This window comes from Callorhinus ursinus, unplaced genomic scaffold, assembly GCF_003265705.2.
Source record: "Callorhinus ursinus isolate GAN/ISIS: 27379988/994484 unplaced genomic scaffold, GSC_fseal_2.0 scaffold88, whole genome shotgun sequence".
Lineage (NCBI taxonomy): Eukaryota > Metazoa > Chordata > Mammalia > Carnivora > Otariidae > Callorhinus > Callorhinus ursinus.
In genome coordinates, this window is record NW_027397150.1 from 2,946,493 (window position 1) to 2,972,192 (window position 25,700).

The 25,700-nt window shown below is 41.7% G+C and overlaps 1 protein-coding gene across 1 annotated transcript in view; it reads left to right on the forward strand.

The window, feature by feature from the left end:
* The first annotated feature begins 8 nt into the window (after positions 1 to 8).
* Positions 9 to 25,700, forward strand: part of SDHC (succinate dehydrogenase complex subunit C) — a 33,907-nt gene continuing 8,215 nt past the window's right edge. The window contains exons 1-4 of the mRNA XM_025860639.2: positions 9 to 90; positions 6,052 to 6,108; positions 7,681 to 7,782; positions 16,970 to 17,031. Coding sequence (XP_025716424.1) covers positions 71 to 90; positions 6,052 to 6,108; positions 7,681 to 7,782; positions 16,970 to 17,031 — 241 coding nt within the window. The 5' untranslated portion in view covers positions 9 to 70. The remainder of the gene's footprint in view (positions 91 to 6,051; positions 6,109 to 7,680; positions 7,783 to 16,969; positions 17,032 to 25,700) is intronic.

Below are 25,700 nucleotides of genomic sequence, written 5' to 3' on the forward strand. Positions count from 1 at the left end.
ACGTGATAGAGACCCCGCCCTAGGGCGGTGGGGACGTTGGGCGTCACTTCCGTCCAGGCCGGGACTCAAGATGGCTGCGCTCGTGTTGAGGTGACTTTAGCTTGGGGCTGGGAGTCGGTGTCCGCGGCCCTCGGGAGGCCTGCACTGCCCCTTACGTCTTGCTGACGGCTGTTTGTCCCGTGCCTGGGCAGGGAAAGGGCCCACGGGTGTGCGTGCCGCGCGCTGTGGAATCCTAGGGCCCCTTCTTTTTCCCCAGCCGCTCCCCGGGGTTACTGGCCCGTTATCTCGTCCCTACTTCCTACCGACGGGTCGCGCGGCTGTCGCCCTTTCCACTTCCCCCCCCACCTCCAGTACTTTCCCCCCAGATGGCTCTCGGGGCCGCACCCGCACCCAGAGCCAAGCTCCGAGAGAGTAAAGTTGACGATTTCGAGGTCAGCGCATCATCCGCTAGGACTTCGAGGTCTTATTCAGGAATTGGGTCTCGGGGAGAGGGATCTTCGTGTGCTTTGTCTTTGCTTATAACTTCTGCAAACGCTAGTTGCTGGCAGTGAGGGTGCACCGTCTGAGTTCCTAACGGGCCCCCGGCGGAGGGGACTGGAGGCCTTGGATCCCTCTCGCGCTGGCGATTAGCAGTAGCGCCCATAGCGGTCGCTCTACTGCCTCACAGCAGCCCAGGGAATTCAATTTTAGTTTCTCTTTTTATTTGGGGAGAGAAGGAAGGGGGAGTGGATGTCTGAGTTTTCCTATAAGAGGTCATTCACTGTCCGGAGAAGTACCCTAGATTTTCTTCCATTCTGAGCTGTCCTCTTTCTAGGCTCCATTCTCTATTCAGAGCCTTCGTAGACACAGCGACTTAAGTGACTTTAGACACTCCTGGTACAAATGCCGGCATAGTTTCGTGCCAGGCCTATTTTTGGAAAATATTTGTTATGGAAAGTTAGTTTTAATGTTGTTGAGATTTAATTCCTGATTTCCCCAAATGTTTTCTCGTTTCTCTTTCCACTTCAGTCACCCAGTGTAAAAATAGAGGGACTTTATTTAGTTTTTCTCTGTGACAAAACTATTCCTCTTGGAGTTGAGATCAGGAATGGGTTATCTTAATCGATCATTTTTCTCCCTGCCCCTCCTTTCCTTTTTTTCCTAAGGTGTGCCAGGGCCAGTCTTGCCAGAACTGCATTTTTTATTCCAGGTAGTTTCACCATAATTGAATGATTTTGAATTCTTTGATACATCATATTTTGGTAGATGTCAGGGACTTTTGGTAGAATTAACATTTAGCTTGAAATGATCATATTGGTTCTAAACAGTTCATTTTAGGAGTTTCAGGATTATTGTTTAGAAGCTAACACTTATCGTACTCATTAAGTATGTCCAGACAGTATCATTTGAGATGTGTAGGATGGTCACCACTAGGATTCAGTGCCAAGAAATAGACTACTTTTTCATTAGTAGTAATCTGAAGCTCATGGGAAGGGCACCTCTCCTTTTCTCACAAGGGCTTTCTTAAGAGGGGACATAGGGAATTAAACTTTTTTCTTTTTTTTAAAGATTTATTTATTTATTTTAGAGAGAGAGCGAGCATGTGTGCAGGAGGGGAGAGAATCTCAAGCAGACTCCCTGCTGAGCACAGAGCTGGTCCAAGTCCCAGGGCTCAGTCTTGATCATGACCTGAGCTGAAATCAGCTGGACCGGAGTTGGATGCCCAACCCCCAGTTTTTTTTTTTTCTGATTGAAGTTCTGAGTCAAATTCCATTTCACTACAGGGATTTGGAACTGTTCATAATGTGCTGATTTAGCCTCAAAGGAAAATACCTTCTGGGCAATTCTAGGAGCTGGTTTCTAGTTCTGGCATTGTCACGAATTCTATTTATTTTGGACAAGTCAAGGGTCACTGATTCCATAATTGTGGTTTCCTCATTTGTGAATGAAAATAGCAATAACTTGGGCCCACTTAAAAGAAGTATTGGTTAAACATTTTTAATGCTTAGCTAACTAAAAATTATTAGTTCTCAGAGTACTGTATGTCATAGCTTTTGAATAGTGCCCTATATTTTGTATACTCTCTAAACAGTTCACAGACTAGCCAGGAATAAATAACCCGCTGAGTAATGCGAGCTCCGTTGGCACTCACTTCAAGGAATGACTTGCCAAAGCCAAGACAGAGATAGAGAACTAAGCTAAGAACAGCTAGGCTTCTGTCTAACAAAGTTCATGCTGCTTAAGCACAAAGTCACCAAAAGTCATTAACTATCTGCACGACGCTCATCATATGAAATGCTACATGTGAAACACCTCTAAAAATAGGGTCTAACTTTAAATATATAAGACAGCTTTTTTAAAATAAGCATATTCATTTACAAACCATTTTTTGGAGCCTCTTCTGTGTGTCAGACATTATTATAGGTGTTCTAGACACAAAGCATTCCAGTCCTATCCTTGAAGAGCTCAGGCTAGCATAGGAGATAAGTAAATAATTATTAAGCAACATGATATGTGTTGATATAGAGCTATGAAGAAGTGGTGTAGAAGCAAGGCAGGTGCAAGTAAGGCTAAAGAAACGGTGAAGTTGCCGTCTAGGAGTTGTTGGGTTTTGAAGGATGAGTTTATCAGAGTGTGAGGGAGGTTCCACCCTACAGCACAAGCAAAGGCATGTGGTCCTAAGACGGCCTCCTCTGGGTGTATGTAGTGTAATATTTGGTGTGGTAGACATATAAGGGGCTGAAGGGAATTTGTGGGATAATGGGTCCCGAGAGTTGGTTTGGGCTGTGTTGAGAAAGGCCTTGTTTGGCTATCATATGGACCTTATACTGCAAGCAACAGGGAACTGTTGAAAGACTTTGGGGTAGAAGAGCAATGAAATCAGCTTTATTGTTCAGTAAGTTAGCTTTGGTAATATTGAATGATAGGGAAGAGAGAGTTGCTAGGGAGATCAGTTGAGGAGCTTCCCTTACAGTCCTCTTTGTGAGAAATGAAAAGGATAAGGACTAAAACAATGGACTGAAGATTCCTGGTTAGTACCGATAGGATTGGGCGATGCCACGCATATATATGGGGGGTGAGAGACAAGAAGAAATCAGGGGTGTCTTCTGTTGTAGCTTGGGTGCTAATAGCCATTAATGAGAACTTTTGTATTGCTCGTCATCCTGTCCTTCAAAGTTACACATCTATTTTCGTGTTGCTCTTACCCCTAGTTATTTCTAAAACTTTTTTGGCCTACCATCAGATCAAGTTTAGAGGTCATATAAGAGAAACTCATTATATTGTAGTCACATCTTGTTTTGGACCAAAAATGGTTTTATTTAGTTTGATCACATAGACTTGGCTTTGAATAACTTCTGTTTTTTTCCAAAAGTCAAATCCATTTTGAGCAGATGAGTATTTTTATCGCCACTGAGGGTTTTAAGAAGAATATGTTGTGAATTCTAAAGACCTTGGGGAGACCAATGAAATCTTAGTAATATCTTATGTATATGGGCGATATTGCTGAGATAGTGAGAATGCCTTTCTGTACATACTCTTATGTAATCCTCCCAGCGACCAGTCAGGTAGGTCTTATCAATCCCGTTTCATAAATGAAAAAGCTGCGGCTCAGTGATTCTGTAAAGTTACACAACTTATGCAGAACTAGAACTCCAGTCTGACTTTTTAATTTTATTTTATTTTTAATTTTTTTTTAAGATTTTATTTATTTATTTGAAAGCGAGAGAGAATGAGAGAGAGCACGAGAGGGAGGAGGGTCAGAGGGAGAAGCAGACTCCCTGCCAAGCAGGGAGCCCGATGCGGGACTCGATCCCAGGACTCCAGGATCATGACCTGAGCCGAAGGCAGTCGCTTAACCAACTGAGCCACCCAGGTGCCCTGACTTTTTTATTTTAATGTTCTTTCTGCATCACTGTTGTTGCCCCAATCCAGGGAAGAGTTTCAGAAATGATTTGAGCAGTGATTACATTTTTGGGTAGACATGTATATTGTATTTAGGGAATAATACTAATGAGAATGATACATTCCGGCTTGTTATTTAAAAATAAGGTACTGTTACCTTTTAGCTACAACATATAAAGCCCAAGTCCTTGGTAGAACTTTTCAGAGTTCCTGGTTTCACATGAAAGGCAGGGATAGATACCTACTTTTGTCATGTTTCAAATAAGGCTGTGGAGTTAGTGCAGCTAGTTTCTGTTAGGGCCTTGTGGAAAGCTTACATTGGTATTTGTCTGGGAAACAATAGAACTAGACAGAGAGTGCTGTAGATTCCAACCCACATCTGCAAACTCTTGCCGGGTAGCTGGGTGACTGGACCTAGCCTGGTGTGAGGAATGCATGCCCTGCAACTCCAGAGCCACAATTGCTTCAATTGATTGAAGACATTTGTTCCCACTTCTCCTTTCTGGGAGTCTTGGGTACACAATGTCAGCATTCACCTCTTGCCTCCAAAGCTGGAAAGAAGGCAGAGCTGAAGGAAGTGTTGATTGGATTATTTTGCCTTCAAATAGTGGACACTTCTACTGTCCTAGTGTAAAGCATAGGGATTTTGAACTGTTTATGCATCTAGTATCAGTGATGTGAGGGACACCATGAGCTTTTTTTTTTTTTTAATTTTATTTATTTATTTCAGAGAGAGAAAGAATGAGAGATAGAAAGCACGAGAGGGAAGAGGGTCAGAGGGAGAAGCAGACTCTCCGCCGAGCAGGGAGCCCGATGCGGGACTCGATCCCGGGACTCCAGGATCATGACCTGAGCCGAAGGCAGTCGCTTAACCAACTGAGCCACCCAGGCGCCCATGAGCTTTTTTTTAGAAGATCATTGGACCTCAAGGAGATTTTATATCCCCACAGTGCCTTACATATAATAGATATACGTAAACTTTTGTAGAATCGATGTATTTTTAATTTTAATCCCACTCGCGTAACTTTCTTAAATACTTTTGGAAAGATTTTATATAATAATGTGAATAAAGGAGTGTAGTGGTCATTTTTTCATAATGCTGTGTGAACTCTGGATCAGTTAAATTCACTTTACATAGAATGCCTGGGCATATCTTAGTTTTAGACTTGAAAAGCAGAAAAGCAGTTTTGGTACTGATGTATATCTTTCAAAAATAGCAACTTTTTGGTAGAAAACATGTGTATCCTCCTCACATAGCTCTTCACTGGTCAGGGAAATCTTTGCGTTCCCATGCTTTTTGCATGATTAGAGACATTTTCACTTGAAGTTCATCCAGCTGGTCTGGAACTTGACGGTAGTTCCTAAAATGGTAGCTTAATATTTAGAACCCTCTTTCCACAAACTCCTTATTCTTCTTAATTCATCCATTTGCAGCAGTTAACTAAGGTGTATTCTGATTCTTGTTCTTATTTACCCCTGTCTTTTATTTATTTATTTATTTATTTATTTATTTATTTATTTAAGATTTTATTTATTTATTTGACAGAGAGAGAGACAGCCAAAGAGGGAGCACAACACAAGCAGGGGGAGAGGGAGAGGGAGAAGCAGGCTTCCCGCCAAGCAAGGAGCCCGATGTGGGGCTTGATCCCAGGATCATGACCTGAGCCAAAGGCAGACACTTAACAACTGAGCCACCCAGGCACCCCTACCCCTGTCCTTTAACCATCACCTAACTTTAGAAAAAAGGACATTCTTTGTTGAACATTATCAATGGACTATTCTTTTATCTTGTATTATTCGTGTTCAGCTAAAACTTTACTTTGATTTGTAGGTTACATATGTGATTATTCTCCAGTTATTTAAAGTTGTAGCTTTCCAACTAAAAAATAATCTCAAGGACATTGATACAGTCCTTGTTTTCATCTTACTAATTTTTTCCACCCGTCCTAAATCTAACATGCTACAGAAATAGAGAAGTTGAGAAACTGAGGTTGATCTCTAAATGTGTGTTGACTCTTCATTCTCTCTCTCTTTTTTAAAGATTTTATTTTTAAGTAATCTCTACACCCAATGTGGGGCTTGGGGGATACCACCCCGAGGTTCAGGGTCGCAGGCTCCACTCACTGAGCCAGCCAGGCGCTCCCCCATTGACTCTTTATTCTCTTGCAGACATGTCGGCCGTCACTGCCTCCGTGCTCACCTTAGTCCTCGGTGCTCTATCAGAAAGTAAGTTTCTAAATTTGTGGAGGTTATTATGACTTAACTTTTCTTCCCTCAGGGAACAGCAGTGGGTTGTTGGTTTGGATTTTGGGGGTACATATGAAAGAAGGAAGTTGCAGATGGTTGGCTGAAAATTTAATGATTGTGGTCACTTTTTCTCATCTGGTAATAGAAGGATGGATAAGAATATTAAACTTAAAACTTGAGAAATATTTTCTACTTTCAGAAAAGTTGGAAGAATAGTACAATGGAGTTCTATATACATTTCACCTAGATTCATCGGTTTTTAAAATTTTGCAATGTTTGCTTGGAGTTTTATGTATTTTAGGTTGTGTCTTACGAAATTGTTATGTTGGTCAAACCTGGTCTAATATTGACAGTTTAGTGTGGTCAAGGCTGATGTATATTTAATTACTGTTAGTATTTTCTCTGAATTCTTTGAGATGAAATTGCAGACACCATGATGCTTTACTTCTAAATATTTCTTCTAAGAACAAGAACATTATCTTATATAACAGTGTAATTATGCAAACACAATTATCGAATTCAGGAAATTTAACATTGATGTACTCTTATTCAGCATACAGTTAGTTTTCAGATTTTCTTTTTGTCCAATATAATGTACTTTATAGAAATACAGTCTTCCTGTTCCCCATCCAGGAGCTAATTAGGCTCACACATTGTATTTATTTGTCATAATTCTTTAGTATCCTTTAATCTGGAACTGCTTCTTAGCCTTCCTTTGTCTTTTATGACCCTGACATTTTTGAAAAATACAGGCTAGTTATTTTGTAGAGTGTCTCTCAAGTTGGGTTTGTCTGACCATTTCCTATAATTAGAGTCAGGTTACCCATTTTTGTCAGGAGTAATACTTAAGTGATGTATATTCTCTGTTACATTCACATCAGGGGGCATGTGATCATTTGAATAAGGGAATGTCTGCTAGGTATTTTTCCACTAGGAAATTACTGTTTTTTTCTTTCTGTAATTAGTAAGTTATCTATGGGTAGGTTATATTTTCCTGAGGAGGATGGAGTCATGTTTAATATGGGTACATAATAAATTGTTGAACACAGCTGTTCAACACTTGGCTTCACCCCAACGCAGTGACAAGGGAAACCAAGAAACTGTTCAGAGGTACTGAGCTGATCCAGTTCTTGATTTTTGAGAACCTGAAAGGGAGTCTTGACAAAACAAATGAGAGCAGGTGGTGATGTATGAGACAGCACCCGTGGCCTGGGGAAAGGGTGATCCATTTATGTAAATGGTTTTGAAATATTGTCCTTGGTCTGCTATGCAACATGAAAGAAGTTGAGCTTCTGTTGCAGGACCTGTGTCTTTGGGGATTAGAAAGAAGAGTTCTCTCCTCTGATATAACCTCACTGGGTGATTGAGGTTATTGATAACTGAGTCAGACTTGGTATCAGGACAAGGGGAGTGGACCGACATGTTTTCCTTCTGCAGTGGGCTCATCCAGCCCAGCTTAGAGCTTAGCTTTTTTTATTTAACTTTTTGTTATGTAAAAACTCAAGCCAAGTTTTCTTTTAATCATTTTAAAGCCTTCTCGTTTTATTTTAGTGCTGTTCCTTTGGGAACCACCGCCAAGGAAGAGATGGAGAGGTTCTGGAATAAGAACACTGATTTAAACCGTCCTCTGTCTCCTCATATCACTATCTACAGGTAAGGTCTCTGGAACTGGGGAGTCTAGAAGTAATGGGTGAAGGTTCTGGAGGTTGGGCCATTGCATCTCTGATTATTTCCCTCAGGCCTTTTATATAAGAAGACTGTTTTCTGTCTTCTGTCCTTAGAGGGTAATTTATCCGGTAGAACTACCATGTGGAAAATTCTGGTGGGTCAAAATGTAAGTCCCATTAACTGAAAAACATTATTTTGAAACAGTTTCAAATTCACATAAATGTTATGGAAACTATACATTGAATTCCTGTATAGCTTTATGCACATTCCCAATTTGTTAACATGTCCAAATGATTTAAGATCAAGTGCAGAGATGATGTTCCGTCAGTCCTATAATGCTGCTGTAACAAGTTAGCACAAACTTTGTGGCTTAAAACAACACACTTACTATCTTACAGTTCCATAGGTCAGAAGTCTGACACAGGTCTCACTGGGTTAAAATTAAGGTGTTGGTAGGGCTGCATTCCCTTCAGGAGGTTCAAGGGAAGAATCTCTTTCCTACCCTCTTCTAGCGTCTAGAGGCTACTCTTGAGTTCCTTGGCTTGTGGCCTCCTTCCTCCATCTTCAAAATCAGCAATGATGGGTGCGTTCTTCTCCCTCCCACCACTTCGACCCTGCTTCCGTTGTCACATTTCTTCTCCATTCCCTCCTGTCAGCCTCTCCCACTTGTAAGGACCTTTGTGATTATGTTGGGACCATCTGGACAATCCAGGATAGTCTCCTTAGCCTAAGGTGAGCTTATTAGCAAACTTAATTTCATCTGCAACTTTAAATTCCCCTTTGCCATTTAAGGTAAAATACTCACAGGTTCCAAGGAGTAGAATATGGACATCTTCAGGGAGGTCGTTACTCTGACTACCACAAACCCTTAATACTTGGGTGTGTGTTTCTTAAATTCAGGGACACTCTAGGGGCACCTCGGTTGCTCAGTTGGTTAAACGCCAGACTCCTGATTTTGGCTCAGGTCCTGACCTCAGTCAGATTGTCAGTCAGGGTCGTCACATCGGGCTCTGTGCTGAGCATGGAGGCTGCTTGGGATTCTCTCTCCCCCTCTCCCTCTCCCCCTCCCACCCCCCCCTTAAAAAATTCAAGGACACTCTGTAGTACAACCATCACAATCAGAAAATTAACTTTGATCCAGTGTCACCATCTAATCCTCAGATCCCATTCAAATGTTGTCACTTGTCCTAATAATGTCCTTTATAGGTCCAGGATCCAAGCCAGGATCATGTATTGCATTTAGTTATCTCTTTAACTCTTTGATTTCCTTTAGTGTGGAACAGTTTTTCAGTCTCTCCTTATCTTTTATGACCTTAACGTTTTTAGAATGTTCCTGTTTGGGTTTGCCTGACGTTTTCTTGTGATTTATTCACTTTTGGCAGGAATACCTCTGAGGTGATGCTGTGCTCTTTTCTATGCATGGGTGGGGGGGAGTTGTAGCTGCACATGATAATGATTTATACCCCATTACTGGCGATGTTGACTCTTATCATTAGTTAAGATGTGCCTGCTTAGATTTCTTCATCTATAAAGTTAATGAATAAAGAACTCTGTTTATTAATTGTTAATTATTTTGTGGTGAGACTTCTGCCCCCCATCTGTTGATGATACTTACCATCAGCTTTTATTAGTTATTACTAGGAGTCAGTTATTACTATGATGGTTGCCAGATTATATTTTTTCTAATTCCATCATACTCTCTAGATTTATTTATAAATTAATTAATTAATAAATAGGCTAAAGCTTCTTTCTTTATCAGTATAGACTCAAGGATTCCTGAAAGGAAAAACTCATTTCTCCTCTACTCTTATGACACCAGCTAAAGGAAAAACAGCACTGTTTCCTCTCTGCTTTCAGTACTTGTAACATCAAGTGTATGGAGGTTTTTCCCACACGAGCCAGTTTTCCAACCTGTGGACACCAACTGGGTGTGCAGTAATTCATTTATGACACTTACTATCTGGACCTAGTGCAGGCCCCACAGGTTAGGGGCTCAGCCCTACAAGACTGCCCCCCACTCCAGATGCTAGTTTGTAAGTCCTGGGCTTTTGGCTGACCAGCTATAAATCAAGGGTTCTCTTTACCCCCTCCTCAGGTTCAATAATTTGCTAGAATTCCTCACAGAACTTGGAAACATTTACTTACCTTTACTAGTTCATTATAAGGGATATTACAGCTGATACAGATCAACAACTGGTACCCTTTTAGGTACCTCTGTATCAGGAATATTCCCAGCACAGCAGCTTCTGTCCCCATGGAGTTGGGATACACCACCCTCTTGACATGTGGACATACTTACCGACCTGGAAACTCTGAATCCTTCACTTTTGGGATTTTTATGGAGGCTTCATCGGTAGGCATGATCAATTATTAACTCAATCTCTAGCCCCTCTTCCCTCCCTGGAAAAAGGGGGGGTGGACCTGAAAGCTCCAAGTTTCTAATCATGGCTCAGTCTTTCTGATAACCAGCCCCCATCCAGAGTCACCTCATTAGAACAAAGGACACTCTTACCACCCAGGAAATTCCAAGGGATTTAGGAACTGTGTGTCAGGAATCAGGGTCAAAGACCAAATATTAGAACAAAAGATACACCTAACACTCCTGTCACTCGGGAGATTATAAGGGTTTTAGGAGCTCAGGTGTCAGGAACCAGGAACAGAGACAATGTATATACATATTTTTTATTTCACAGTTCCTGTTTTCCCAGAAGGTTACAGTGTTACTCTCCTTTATTTTGATGTCCAAATTGTCCCACACTCAGCCAGTGGGAGTTCTTCAAGAAGGCTCCTGTGCAGTCAAGATCTGGGTGCTAGATGTGCTCATTGCTACCAGGATGTCATGGCTTCTAGGCCTTTTCAGTAGAGAGAACTGGGATGTGTATGTCTGCAAACACAGGCACATGTATATATGGGTATACACGTGTGCATAGATGCATCTGTAGCTGCTTACCTGGTGTTCTTAGAAGTAACATTGATAGTGGCTGTGCTGGTGTTGGCAAAGAAAAGCCCCTCTCGAGCTGCTCCTTGAGCTCCACTACCCTCTTTACTTGGGTTCTTGCCAGGGAGGCTGGCCATTTTTTAACCACCTCCACAAATACCACAACCCTTCAGATTTTTTCCAAGCCAGATTCCAGAAATAATTCTGATTGCAGAAATTGGACATTCTACTAAAACAGAAGGAGACTAATAAGTGATCTTAATCCTTGCAACTTTATGATAAAACTTTTTTTTTTTTTTTAAGATTTTATTTATTTATTTGACAGAGAGAGACATAGCGAGAAAGGGAACACAAGCAGGGGGAGTGGGAGAGGGAGAAGCAGGCTTCCCGCAGAGCAGAGAGCCCGATGCGGGGCTCGATTCCAGGACCCCGGGATCATGGTCTGAGCCGAAGGCAGACGCTTAACGACTGAGCCACCCAGGCGCCCCATGATAAAACTTTTTTTAAGAGAGAAAAGATTTGGGGAGATTATAATGGTGAAGAACTTATTATTATATTATATTATTATATTATTCTGAGTCTATATTTAAATCCCTGGCCTGGGGGCTCCTGGGTGGCTGCCTTCAGCTCAGGTCATGATCCCAGGGTCCCGGGATCGAACCCCATGTTGGGCTCCCTGCTCAGTGGGGAGCCTGCTTCTCCATCTGCCCCTCCCCCCTATGCTCTCTTTCTAGCTATCTCCCTCTCAAATAAATAAATAAAATCTTTTTTTTATTGTTATGTTAATCACCATATATTACATCATTAGTTTTTGGTGAAAATCTTTAAAAATAATAATAATTAGCCCTGGCCTTTTTTCTTGGGTCACATAACGAATGGTAGTAAGCAGTGGGCTTGAGTCTTTCACTACCTAGTTGGCTCATAAGAGTTATGAAACTCTAGACACACTTGTCGGGGAAAAAAAAAAGCATCAGGGAACACAGGGCTGTTTCCAAGGTGATATGTCCAGGAAAGATGGCTGATTTATGTTTTATGTAATCATATTTTCTGTTACTAACTTCTAGAGTTGTTTGGAGGAGGCATGAAAATAAGGTTAAGTTAGCACCGTATGAGATACTCTTTTTATTATTTATTTATTTAAAGATTTTACTTATTTATTTGACAGAGACACAGCGAGAGAAGGAACTAAAGCAGGGGGAGTGAGAGAGGGAGAAGCAGGCTTCCCGACGAGCAGGGAGCCCGATGTGGGGCTCGATCCCAGGACCCTGGGATCATGACCTGAGCCGAGGGCAGACGCTTAATGACTGAGCCACCCAGGTGCCCCGAGATACTCTTTATCTCTTAATAAATTGGGTCAGTTTATCAAAGCAAAAGTGTATGCTGGGTTTAAGTTATCAGGAAAACAAGAGTCACTGAAAAGGATGTTAGAAAACTTTTTCAGGGGTGCCTGGGTGGCTCAGTCGTTAAGCATCTGCCTTCGGCTCGGGTCATGATCTCAGGTTCCTGGGATCAAGGCCCATATCGGGCTCCCCCTGCTCAGCGGGAAGCCTGCTTTTCCCTCTCCCACTCCCCCTGCTTGTATTCCCTCTCTCACACTGTGTCTCTGTCAAATAAATAAATAAAATCTTAAAAAAAAAAAAAAGAAAGAAAAAAAAAAACTTTTCAAGAGGCGCCTGGGTGGCTCAGTCGGTTAAGTATCTGCCTTCGACTCAGGTCATGATCCCAGGGTTCTGGGATCGAGCGTTGGGCTCCCGAGTGGGGAGCCTGCTTCTCCCTCTCCCTCTGCCACTCCCCCTGCTTGTGTGCTCTCTCTCTAATAAATAAAATCTTAAAAAAAAAAAGAAACTTTCTAAAACTTAAGAGTTGGAAGGGTCCATTAAATTTAATTTCATCATCAACCTCATTGATTTTCAGAGTGCTCACTGGGGCTTTGGATAGTCCACTAAGCTTCTGTGGATGGTTGTATGGGGGCTGGTCAACACACAGATGAAACTATAGGCCCCCAGCCCTGGGTAACCAAAGCAACTTCACTTTAATCTGTTTTATATATTGCATTTTGCATTTCAAGAAAGGTGTTGTTCACACACACACACAGGAAGTTAAAAGTCACGGTTGTACCTAATGAGTAAATATCTTCTGCAGCATTTTCTTATGGTTGTCTGCCCATGCTTGTATACTTCTAGTATACAAGGAACTCACTACCCTACCCCACTTTTCCAGTTTGGGAACTTCTCTTATCATCAGAAAGACACTTCTTTTATTGAAGTTGTTGCAACTTATATCTTCTAGCCAATAGCTCTAATTTTATCTTGAATCATATAAAATAAATGTAAGCACACTGGTTCTCTGACATCTGTTTATTGATTTTGAATGTCTTTTCATGAGCTTATTGTCCATTTACATATCCTCTTTGGAGAAAGGAATATTCAAATCCTATGCTCATTTTTTTAATTGGGTTGTCTTTTTACTTCTTTTTTTTTAACATTTTTTATTGTGGTGAAACGTGTAATATAAGACTTGCCATTTTAACCATTTTTCAGTGCACAGTTCAGTGGCATTAAACATACTCACCTTGTACAAACCATCTCACCACTATCCATCTCCAGAATCCTTCATTAAACAATAATTCCCATTCTCCTCTGCCCCTAGCACCAGCCCCTAACCATTCGATTTTCTCTCTCTATAAATTTGACTACTCTGGGTACCTCATGAAATGGAATCATACAATGCTTGTCCTTTTGTGCCTGGCTTATTTCACTTGGCACAATGTCTTCAAGGTTCATCCATATTGTAGACTGTGTCAGAATTTCATTCCTTTCTAAGGCTGAATAAATCCTCTGTTGTATGTGTACATTACATTTTGCTTATCTGTTCATCCACCCATGGACATTTGTGTTGCTTCCATCTTTCGGCTCTTGTGAATAATGCTGCAGTGAGCATTGGTGTACAAGTACCTCTTTCAGTTCTTTTGGGTATATATCCAGAAGTGGAACCAAACTGCTGGATCATATGGTAATTCCTTATTTAATTTTTTGAGGAACCCGCCATACTGTTTTCCACAGGAGCTGCACTGTTTTATGTTCCCACCAACAGTGTACAAGGGTTCCAATTTCTCTACCTCCTCATCAACACTTGTCATTTGTTGGGTTTTGTTTTTGTTTTTTTTTTTTAGGTTTTATTTATTTATTTGATAGAGCAAGAGAGAACACAAGCAGGGCGTAGCGGCAGGCAGGGAGCCCAATGCGGGGCTCAATCCCAGGACCCTGGGATCATGACCTGAGCTGAAGGCAGTCACTTAACCAACTGAGCTACCCAGGTGCCCCATCATTTGTTCTTTTTGTTTGTTTTTAATAACAGCCATCCTAAGGGTGTGAAGAGGTATTGTGTTCTAATTTTGATTTGCCTCTCCCTAATGATTAGTGATGTTGAGCATCTTTTCATGTACTAACTGGCCATTTGTATATCTTCCTTAGAGAAATGCGCTTTACTTTGTCGATGGTATTACTTGCAACATGGTTGTTAAATAACTTGTTGAAATTCATATATCCTATGTCTCTAGCTTTCCTTGATTAACATTCCAGTAACAGTCAAAAAGGAAATAAAATTAGGGGCGCCTGGGTGGCTCAGTTGGTTAAGCGACTGCCTTCGGCTCGGGTCATGATCCTGGAGTCCCGGAATCGAGTCCCGCATCGGGCTCCCTGCTCAGCGGGGAGTCTGCTTCTCCCTCTGACCCTACCCCCTCTCATGTGCTCTCTCTCTCTCATTCTCTCTCTCAAATAAATAAATAAAATCTTTAAAAAAAAGGAAATAAAATTAATACATCTCAAATCAGTGTATTTGTTGATTGCTCATAGTGTGCTTGATACACTTAGGAGTTGGAAATACAGAGATGAATAAGATCTAATCTGTGTTCAAAGGGATCTCATTATGTCCTGAAAAAAATTTTTCCTGAGGGAAAATTTTAGTGGCTCTTAGTGATTACTTTTTCTGCAAGTGAATTAAAACAGTCTTGATTTTCTATACTAGACTCTTACCTAATGTTTGAACAGGAAATAGTGGGAATAAAATGAAGGGAGGGAGGAAGGAAGGAAAGGAAGGAAGGCAGGCAGGCAGGAAAGAAGGAAGGAAGGAAGGAAATAAATAGTGGGAATGATTTGCCTTTGCTCTGTGATGTCTAGGCCTCAGCTAGAAAACACAAAAGCTGGGGCTGAATTAACCTGAAGATCCATTTACTCACACGACTTGGGTTGATTCCGGTTGTTAAGGGGCACCGTCCTTTTCTCCCCACCTGAGCCTTACAACCTGAGCTCTCTGCATGGGCTTATTTGGGCTTCCTCACAGCCTGAGAGAGTGTGATTTGGAAGTCATGCCATATCAGTTCTGCTACGTTCTCTTTCTTGAGGCCATCAATCATGAAGTTCTGCCCAGGTTCAAGGGGCACAATACTTATGTGCCTGATAAGGAGTGACAAGACTCTGGAAGGTCATGTGGGACTGGAAATAGTACTGTGGTTGTTTAGGAAATAAAATCTCCTTACCTCCTCAGCACTCAGCTGACCCAGGCTGTGGTTGTAACCATATTTGAAAATGAGGGTCATGTTTGACTGCAGCAGTTTCTCGCCTCAACCCCACTTTCCACTTCAGTATTTCTAAATATCCAGAGCCGTGCGCACGCTTCATCTGGTAGCTCTTCCGGTCATGGGATTTCATTCGCTGGCCGCGAGCCCTAAGTCCATTTGGAATGCTAAGCAGTGTCTTACAATTTCCCCACCTCTGTTTTTTTCAGTTCTCTCAAATCAATATTTGTTCTTTTTCAGTCTGATAATCATTCTCTTTGACAAATAAAATAGTTGAGCAATCTGCTTTGTACTCTGTCATCTATTAACATAAAATTGTCCATCCTGGTTAGGAGGCTTTCTTTCTCTGAATACAATTTTAAAAGCCCCCTTTTTGTTGTCCTTGACATTTTTTGCAAGCCTCAGCTCATTCTGGGTTTTAGTCTCCTGATTTATCTAACCAAATTATGTCATTGTTCTCTGCTTGTCCTTTGTTATGTGGCTCTTCTTCTGCCTTTTATATTTATCCTGTTAAGTCTGAGTTAAGCAGAGTGGTGTCTAGCCAGTATTTTGGGTTTCTTTGGACATAACTCCTTTCTTACTGTGACCATTTTCATTACATAGTTAGAATTTCTTTTTGAGATTTTTTTCAGCCTACTTGAGTAGCTTCCCTGTAGAGTGTTGAAAATATGATCTGACTATGCTCAGCTTTTCCTATCTAAGCAGACTTTCCAAGATGAATGTTAACTTTATCCATAGACTCCCGTTGTTTCCATTTCACTAACCAATCCTCTCGAGCACGAGAACTAGGTCCAGGGGCGCCTGGGTGGCTCAGTCATTAAGCGTCTGCCTTAGGCTCAGATCTTGATCCCAGGGTCCTGGGGTGGAGCCCCGCATCGGGCTCCCTGCTCGGCGGGAAGCCTGCTTCTCCCTCTCCCACTACCCCTGCTTGTGTTCCCTCTCTTGCTGTCTCTGTCAAATAAATAAATAAAAATCTTAAAAAAAAAAAAAAAGATAGGTCTAGAATATAGCAGTGTTAGTTGTCCTTCTACAGAAATGCTCTGGCAAATTAATGATTCAGAACATGATTTAGAAAGGGGTTTGATGACAAAGTATTTAGAAATGACCGTGGATTAAACATTTACTAAATCCAGGAAAATTGGATTTAAAAATTTGGGATAGGTAGTTTATTAGGGAATAAATGGTACGCTCAGTGTGAATATTTATGGGCACATAATAAAAAATAAGAAAGAGTTCAAGGGTGACTGTATATTCTATGAAACTAGATCAACAAAACTCACTTCGTTTTCTTTTTACTTCAGTCTTTTGACTGGCACAAGGAAGGACCCAGGTGGTTGTATTCCAGTGATTATTTTCTAGGTAGATGCAACTTTAATTGGTGTCTTTGACCCACTCACGTTGTTTCTTCTTATGAAAAGAGGAGTTTTGAGTTGTGATTGATTTCCTTCTGGTAAAAGGAGGGATGCTTCTCCTGAAATAAATCAGTTTTCGTATATTCAAACTAGAAAGTGGAAACACAAGAATGCAAAAGCTGTTTTGTTTTTATGTGTAAATAGTGCCTATTTCCAAAGTGGTTTATATTCTCTTCGCCAAAATGGAGTCTCTCTTATGGTGTCATATTTTCCTTTTTTTAATTGCCTTTGTGTATTTCTTCGCAGTTGGTCTCTTCCCATGGCGATGTCCATTTGCCACCGTGGTACTGGTGTGGCCTTGAGTGCAGGTATGTAGATGTGTATTTATGCGCACGTATGTGTGCACACATGCACACACACACACCCTTCGAAGAACTTTGCTGTTTCTGTGGCTCTTAGCACTGCCTCCTCTACAAATCAGCAACTTGATTTAAAGAAAATGATGAATCCTTTTAAGCTTATTGTTCATTCATTCCTTTAACAGTTCATTCTGAGTTTCCAGTGTGCGCACGTTCTTAGCCAGTTTTTTTTTTTTTTAAGTTTTTTTTAATTTAAGCGATCTCTACACCCCATGTGGGTCTTGAACTCACAACCCTGAGATTAAGAGTTGCGTGCTCTTCTGACTGAGCCAGCCAGGTGCCCCTACTTAGCAAGTTTTTAAATCATCCCTAGCATATCCTGATGTTATAGTTATTGAAATTACAGAGAGCAGAGATAGAAATGTCATAAAGGTGGGCTAACTGACTAAACATTGACCAAACACAGTCCAAGATTAGTCATCAACCTTATTCTTCCAGAAACTCCGTTTTAGCACCCATTCTTTGTCACCTAGAATTGATCAGGCCCAAAAAGATTAAGTCAATCTCCAATCTCACAAAATCTTCATTTACAGCCCAGAATGTCTATTTATTTACTTATATAGTATGAATTGTATGCTGGTCCTAGATAGTGCGTCCATTTCAGGTAGTAAAGTTTATTACAGGTAGGAAGTGTGCAGATTATAATTAGGTTTTGGGATCTGATGCATCATTCCACAATAGAGAGATGCTTTACAAGAGGATCAACTATATTTAAAAATTTTTCCTGGCTTGTCCTGGAAACATGGACATATATCTGTTTTCTCTAATATTTTTCAGGGCCCCCCCTGGGCTCCTGTAGACTCTGTTTTTACTGAAGTGGTCATCAGTAGGACTGGTGGCTCAAGTGGAGGGACCCTGTATTTAGGGAGCTGCTGCTGAGACACTGGCAGAAATGCTCTAACATCACATCTTTGCCATTCAAAATCAGATTTGTTTTGTTGAAAATCAAGTAGGGTTAGGAACTCCTATCCAAGACCTGATGTTATCATTCCTATATTATCATTCCTTTGGTTGGTAAAGGGATGATGGAATCCAGGTATAAGGATGATTGCTGTTGCCTGGGAATCTGTGTATAGTTTCTGGTTTTTAACCCACTTGGACTGAAATAATACGATACATTTCAGGATTAGGCTCTTCTAGCTATAAATTCATGGTTACTTTATTTCTGCTTACCTAGAATCTTATAATTGTTAGATTGATACTTTACGCTTAGTTTGGTGGTATTGATGAGCAGACTTAATCCTAAAAATCATTGAGATAACAAGAGTAGTTTATTAGGCTTTAGAGTCCCCCCCTTTTTTTTAAAGATTTTGTTTATTTGAGGGAGAGAGAAGGGAGCAGGGGGAGGGGGAGAGGGAGAGGGAGAAGCAGAAGCAGAAGCAGACTCCCCACTGAGCAGGGAGCCCGACATGGGGCTCGATCCCGGGACTCCGGGATTGTGACCTCAGCCGAAGGCAGATGCTTAATGGACTGAGCCACCCAGGCGCCCCTAAGATTCCTTTTTTATGTCCGTGTATTTATTACCACTGAATGAGAAAGGGGATATTGACTCTTTCATAGACGAAAATGACAAAAAAGTATTAGTTTGCCAAACATAGCTGAGCTTGATATATTTTTTTCACAAGTGTACTTAATAATCATTTATTTTTTCTATCTTAATCCCCTTGAATGACCTTGTATTCATCAGTGTTTATTCAGTTTTTCCCTAACCTTGTCCCCTAATCCTGTCATAGAACGTAGTGGCTGTTTTTACATATGGTAGTAGTTCTCATGTTTCCCTCGAATGCTGAAGGTCCATTCAGAACTGGAAGGAAACCGGTTTTTGCTAGATGGTTGACATAGGCATCTTAGTCAACTCTCTAAACCTCGGTTTATTCCTTATAAAATGAGCATATTAATAAAGCCTATACCAGAATTGATGGAATTTCAAGAAAGTATATGTTGGATGTTGACTTATGAAAACAGGGATGAGAAGCACAATAAACTGAAGGGCAGCAGTCTCTTAGAAGATGATGTGCACTGGACCAAATGGTGAGAAGAATTGGATCATTTGGCCTGAAATGAAGTCAATCCCAGCAACTATGATCTTTGCATTCTTGTGGCTGTCTTCCAGTCTCTTTTTCACATAACAGCAGGAAAAACAAAAACCTTATGAAAATAAATTGAATCATGTCACACTTAGAATCATCCTATTACTGTATTTGCCTTTGCACTTAGATTACAATTCAAATTTCCATTGTGGCAGAAAGTGTGCTGCCTGATCTGGCCTTGTCGAGCTCACCTCTGCCTTGCCTCCCCTTGCTCCTGTGCTCTGCCACCCTGGTCTTTGAATTTCTTTGAATGAGCAAAACTCTTTCTCACTCCAGAGCCATTGCATGTTTTAGTCCCTTAATCTGAAATGTCTACCCCTACCCTTTGCTGCGCCATGCATGGTTACTTCCTCTTTATCCTTTCGATCGGAACAGAATTGTCAGCTTAAACAGTACTTTGCTTACCACCATCTCTGAAGAAGGAGTTTCTGGTTCTAGTTCTTTTGTTAATTTTCTGTGTCACAACACTGTTCTTTTATAGTTCTTACTGTACTGGTTGTTTATTTCAGAGCTTTTATTATATATTTATAATTATTTTGTTTATAAATCTGTCTCTTTTACGAGACTGCAGACTCTTCAGAGAGTGGGGACTACATCTATCTTCTTTACCGTTCGCACCCTCTAGCGAGCACTCAGTAGGTACTTGGATCTCTGTTTACTAAAAGAATATGCCCATCTGACTTATTTTGCTCATGGTGGTCATTTCAGAACTGTTCATTCTTCCTGCCTTCTAATTAGTTTCCTGCTATGCATTAGAAATTAGAGAGTGATAGTAATAGCCTCTACCCTCGAGGGCAGAGGAGTCTAAGGAGTAATACAAATAAATATTTATGATGCACTATGATAACTTTTTAAAAAGATTTATGTATGTATTTTAGAGAGGGGGAGAGAGAGAGAGGGTGTGCAGTGGGGAAGGGCAGAGGGAGAGGGATAGAGAATCTTAAACAGACTTTGCACTGAGCGTGGAGCCCAATGTGGGGCTTGGCGTAGGGCTCGATCCCACGACCCTGAGATCACAACCTGAGCCGAAATCAAGAGTTGGGTGCCCAACTGACTGCACCACGCAGGCACCCCTGTTATAACTTTTTACTAGAGCTAAGGGATCCCTGAGGAGAGACCATCTCTGAAGGAGTTGGAGAGCTTGAAAGAAGGATGAGTAGGAGAATTCATGAAGAGGAGGTAGAGGATGCATTTAACAGAGAAACTACCTTATTAACAGAGAAACTACCTTATGCAAAGGCCTAGTGGTTGGGAAGCGTCCAGAGTCACTGGATAGTGATGACTGGGTCTGATTGTTTGAGAGTAGTATTTATGGGAAAAGTGGCAGAAGGTAAGGCTGAAAAGTGTGCCAAACAGTAAAGGACTTTGACTGCCCCGCAGAGAAGTTGGAACTTGATCCTGTAGACTGTTGGATGTCATAAAAGGCTCCTGTTCCCAGGGTGCCTGGGTGGCTAAGTTGGTAGAGCACACAACTCTTGATCTTGGGATCATGGTCATGGGTTCAAGCCCCCACTGGGCATAGAGATTACATTTAAAAAAAAAAAAAAGTTCCTGTTCTTATTTGTTCCAGTAATAAGATAGGCTGCCAGAACAAATCCATGACCAAGGTATTTATCCAGACTGTAGAGATTTTGCAGTATATATAAATTTGCAATATATAAATTCTAAAAAACAGGTTGAACCAAAAAGTTTGATGACACTAGTTTGAGTTTAAAATAGAATTTAATCAAAAAGAACTTTATAGGGGTACCTAGGTGGCTCAGTTGGTTAAGCATCCAACTCTTGATTTTGTCTTAAGTCATCATCTCAGGGTTGTGAGATCGAGCCCCGCATCAGGCTCTGTGCTGGGTGGGTGTGGAGCCTGCTTAAGATTTTCTCTCTACCTCTGAGCTCATGAAAACACTTTACTTACATTTACTGATTTTTTTAAATGAAGGATGCAACTCAGAACAGCCAAATGGAAGAGAAATGTAGGGCAAGGTATAGGGGAGGAGAGGGGGAGTATGCATGGAGCTTCCATGCCCTTTCTGGTGTTAAATAACACCAGAATGCAGCTGTGTAAATAGGAAGATCTAATTGGTTTTATTCATTGACTCATGAATTGGCAGCATCCCATCTAGTGAGGAGAGAGATGCTCTGCTGAGCTAAACAAAAGAAGTTTTTAAAGGTAGAGAGAAGGCTTAACAACAACAACAACAAATAGGGGCACCTGGCTGGCTCAGTCATGTGGCTCTTGATCTTGAGGTTGTGAGTTGGAGGCCCATGTTGGGTGTAGCGATTAGTTAAAATCTTTAAAGAAAGAAGAAGGAAGGAAAGAAAGGAATTTATTAGCGAGGAATGCATTGTTTAGGCAGGGTTGTCCTCCTAAGGGGAGTGGAAGGTATCTATCAGTAAATGTCCTAGCATTGACCAGGAAGTTCCATGTTGACTGGTTAAAGGTTACACTCCTGGGGAGTTGAAACTGCAGTTAGGTTAGGCATTAAGTTAGGTTTGCTGATTTGGCCTAACATGTCACGATGTTAGGCCTGTGGTTTCTTTTAACACCACCCTGTCAGCACCTTGATGTGTTCCACAACTTGAAAGCTGTCCAAACCCTATAGTTCAGGGGTTTTTATGGAGGTTTCATCACCTAGGCAAGATTGCTTAAATCATTGACCATTGGCTCAATCACCAGCCACCCCTTTGCAGATACCTGGGGGGTGGGGATGGGGATGAAAGTTTCAACCCTCAGTCATGCCTTGGTCTTTCTGGCAACAGGCCCCCATCCTGAAGCCGCCAGAGGCCCCCATCCACCAGTCATCCCAATAGCATACTAAAGGCACTCTTCATCACTCTAGAGGTTCCAAAGGTTTCAGGATCTGTGTGCCAGGAACTGGGGGAAAAGACCAAATAGATATTTCTTATCGTATCACATCTTTTTTTTTTTTAAGATTTTATTTATTTATTTGAGAGAGAGAGAATGAGAGATAGCACGAGAGGGAAGAGGGTCAGAGGGAGAAGCGGGGCTCCCTGCTGTGGGACTCGATCCCGGGACTCCAGGATCATGACCTGAGCCGAAGGCAGTCGCTTAACCAACTGAGCCACCCAGGCGCCCTCGTATCACATCTTTGAACAAGGAATAGCAATCAGTTTATCCAATCAGAAGTGACTGGCCAAAGCTTTCCTCATTACAAGTGAAAAATATATGAGAGGAAACCAAATATGCGATTTCCTAAATTCTCCTCTGATGTCTAGGATACTGGGAAGCACGCAATAGCCTCTCCTCCTACAACCTCAGCTCCGGAGGAGGGACCCCTCTAACAGCTAAACGACGTAAATTGGGAAAACAAAGCTGTCCTGTCTAATTGCCAAGACAAATTAAATGGTGCTTTCGCTTGGCTGCCGGGATGAGCTCCAGCCTCCTCCATGGCAGTGAAATGCAGTATACACAGCACTGGGCGGGCTGTCCGGAAGCCCTGCGGCCACTTCCAGGACCCTCCGTAAGCTCTCTCAGACACTTCTTCCCAGCAAGCCCCTGCAGATGTCACTGCAGGTGAAAATGAAAACATGTGAAAGAGCCTTGGTGGAGCTGTCCAAGTGATGATTAAAACTCGGGGTGACGGCCCCTGATTGCTCTTTTAGCTGAAGTGTCCTCACAGTAATCTCATCGTGTTAAGTCATGCCTGTGGCTTCCCTGCCGCCTCTGGGGGTCGGGGTGGAGTGGGGGCAGGAGGGTTCCTGCTCTGAGAAGAAGACGCATTTTCTCTTCCGGCGACTGTCAGCCTTGCCAGGCCGTGTCATCTTGGTAATGCGAGGACAGAGCTGTCGCACTCGTGAAGCCCGAGAGGCTGAGAGCGAGACTTTCAACTACGAATGATCAGACATTTACTGAATGGTATAGAAGTAAATATTCCAAGCATTAATGTAAATCGTAATCACTACCAGGCCTGTATCAGGAACTTCATATCTAGGACTTAATTCTCACAGTCCGAACAACGCATTATTAATATAAGCAGCAGAGGAAGTGAGGAAACAGTAGCTGGTTAGTGGCAGAGGGGGAACTGAACTCACGTTGCCTTTCGCCAGAGGTGGTGTTCTCACCACTTTCTCTACACCACCTCAGTGACCAGGATTCCTAATGTATACATAACACATCACAGTTGAGAATCAGTGACTAATGGCCCATCTCATGGAAAGTCCAGAAGAAAAAAACAGCCACTTCGGAGTTCCACTGGTTACCTTATAAGTCTGTATGGAAGGCCTTCAGCTTTTCCAGAAAAGAAGCTGACTGCCTGAGCAACAGGTTTGCCTGTGTGTCCCCACAGCCCACAGGCTCTCACTGACAGGCTGATTCTTCAGCCTGGCCTGTATGAAAGTCAGTGTGGAGCAGGGAATGATGCTGATGTTCAGTCTGATACTCAGGGTTGGATATGTTCTCTATCCAACAGTGTATACATCTCATTAGTAAATAATTGTTATTTAAGAGTGAAATTTTTAAAATGTTTCTATTATGGTGATGATTTTTTTCTTTCAAATGGCTACGAAATTGTTAGGACATAAATACTTGAGTTGCTTGAATCGAATTACTTAAGAAACAACCGTTAGGTATTTCTTTTGGCTTAGGGGCACTCTGAAAAAAAATTACTGAAAACACTGAGGTACCATGAACTGAGCTAGTTTGAGAAGATTTAGGAAGAAGATATGAACCAAGAGGATTCAAGGATCTTTGACAGTCTGGACAGATAGGAGGTTAGGGGGCCCCTCCACTGTTCTTTGAATTTCAGTGCAAACCCGCAGCTCCAAAACTTCAACAGCCACACATGTGCCTTAGATATCCGGACAGACTCAGCCCTGATCTATGCACCCAACGTGACAGCAGTCGGACCACTGAGTCCCAGGGAGGGCCGCTCATAGCAACACTAACCTCTTAGAAGACCAGACTGATAGGACTGCCTCATCTTAGAATAACACCACCTACTCTCAGATAACCTTCCAGAGTCAAAACTAATGGAAATCCCGGGAGGTGAACAGCAATGTCTTCAGCCTTTGCTTCTATGAATGTTAATGGAATTTTGTCAGCTAATTCAAAAGCAAACGAATGTCTCAAAATAAATCAGATGTTCTTGACACCATTCTGCTACACCAGGTTTTTCAAGATCGATATTTTTTAAACCATGGAAACACCAGCAAGACTAAAAGAACAGTTATGAGTCAGGAGTTTATAGGTGCTTAAGAAAAAAGTGTGGTGTTAGTGGAAAGAATCTGAGTTTTGTGTTCGAATCCCAGCCTATTCACTTAATGCTCAGTAAACTTGGATATGCTTAATGTTTCTGAACCTCATTTCTTCAGCTGTTAGTGAAATGAAAGTGCTACTAATTTTTCAGATTGTTAGGAAGATTAAATAATTATGTAAGTTTTAGTGAATGGTGGCTGTAGCAATAAACATATTTGAAATAGGTGGTATTTTTCTGATGGGTTTGGTACTTAAAAACATAAAATGACACAGTGTCTCTGGATGTACACAAAATGGTTTATCTCTGAGTGGTGTGGGATTATGGAGAACTTTTCTAAACCATACATTTCTATAATGTTGTAGTTCTTTGCAGTGTTTTTATAATCTGAAAAAGCAAGTGATGTCTCTGGTTTATAATCTGAAAAAGTAAGTGATGTCTCTGGGAGGACAAGGAGATCTGGGGATCATTACACAAATTCCAATCCAGATGTAATTAGAAGAGAGACTGTATTGGCTGCCCTGTTCTTTCAAAAAGGCCCTTTTCTGAACTGTTTTTACTCACAACACTTCTGACACCAAATGCATGTTTTTCCCATTAACAACAAATTTTCCAATTCTCCAGGCACCAACTGGGTGTCTCCAATTTAGTGCAGCACTGATACTCACTACTTAGAGTTAGTGCAGACCCCCACAGTTTAAGGGCACAGCCCCACAAGATGGCCCCCCACTTCAGTCTCTAGTCACAGGTCCCACGTTACCAGCTGTACTTCTTGACCCAGTAGCATTGAGAACCTGTTTTGTGTTGCTCTCTGTGTGAACTGTGGTGCTTCCAGAAATGAGGAGCCATGGCCCTTGCCCTCGAGGACTTCACCTCCCCCAGTTGCCCCATCCACACTTCAGACTTCACTTATCACTTAGATGCAGGTGACCCTCAAATCTGTGTCTTTAAGCCAGAGCCCAGTTAGCTTTAGGCCTTTAGTCAGCTGCTTATTGCGTATCCTCACGTGCTGTTCCGTAGGTACCTCCAACTTAGTGGTACTCTCAGTTGATCGGCATCATCCTCAGACAAATCAAAAGTGAAACTAAAAACGGCCTGCATTTCCTTCGTTTCCTGTGTGGGTGAAGGGCATTATCTAGTCAGCCCTTGTAAACCACCATCCTCGACTTACCTCATTTACCCCAAATCCCCAAATTTTCCAAATTTTCCATTCTTTATTCTCCCTGTTACTGTCTTCAGTCAAGCCCTCCCCTTCATCCACGGGAGACTTGGAATTACCACAGCATCCTATTCAGACTGTCTGCCTCTACCGACTCCT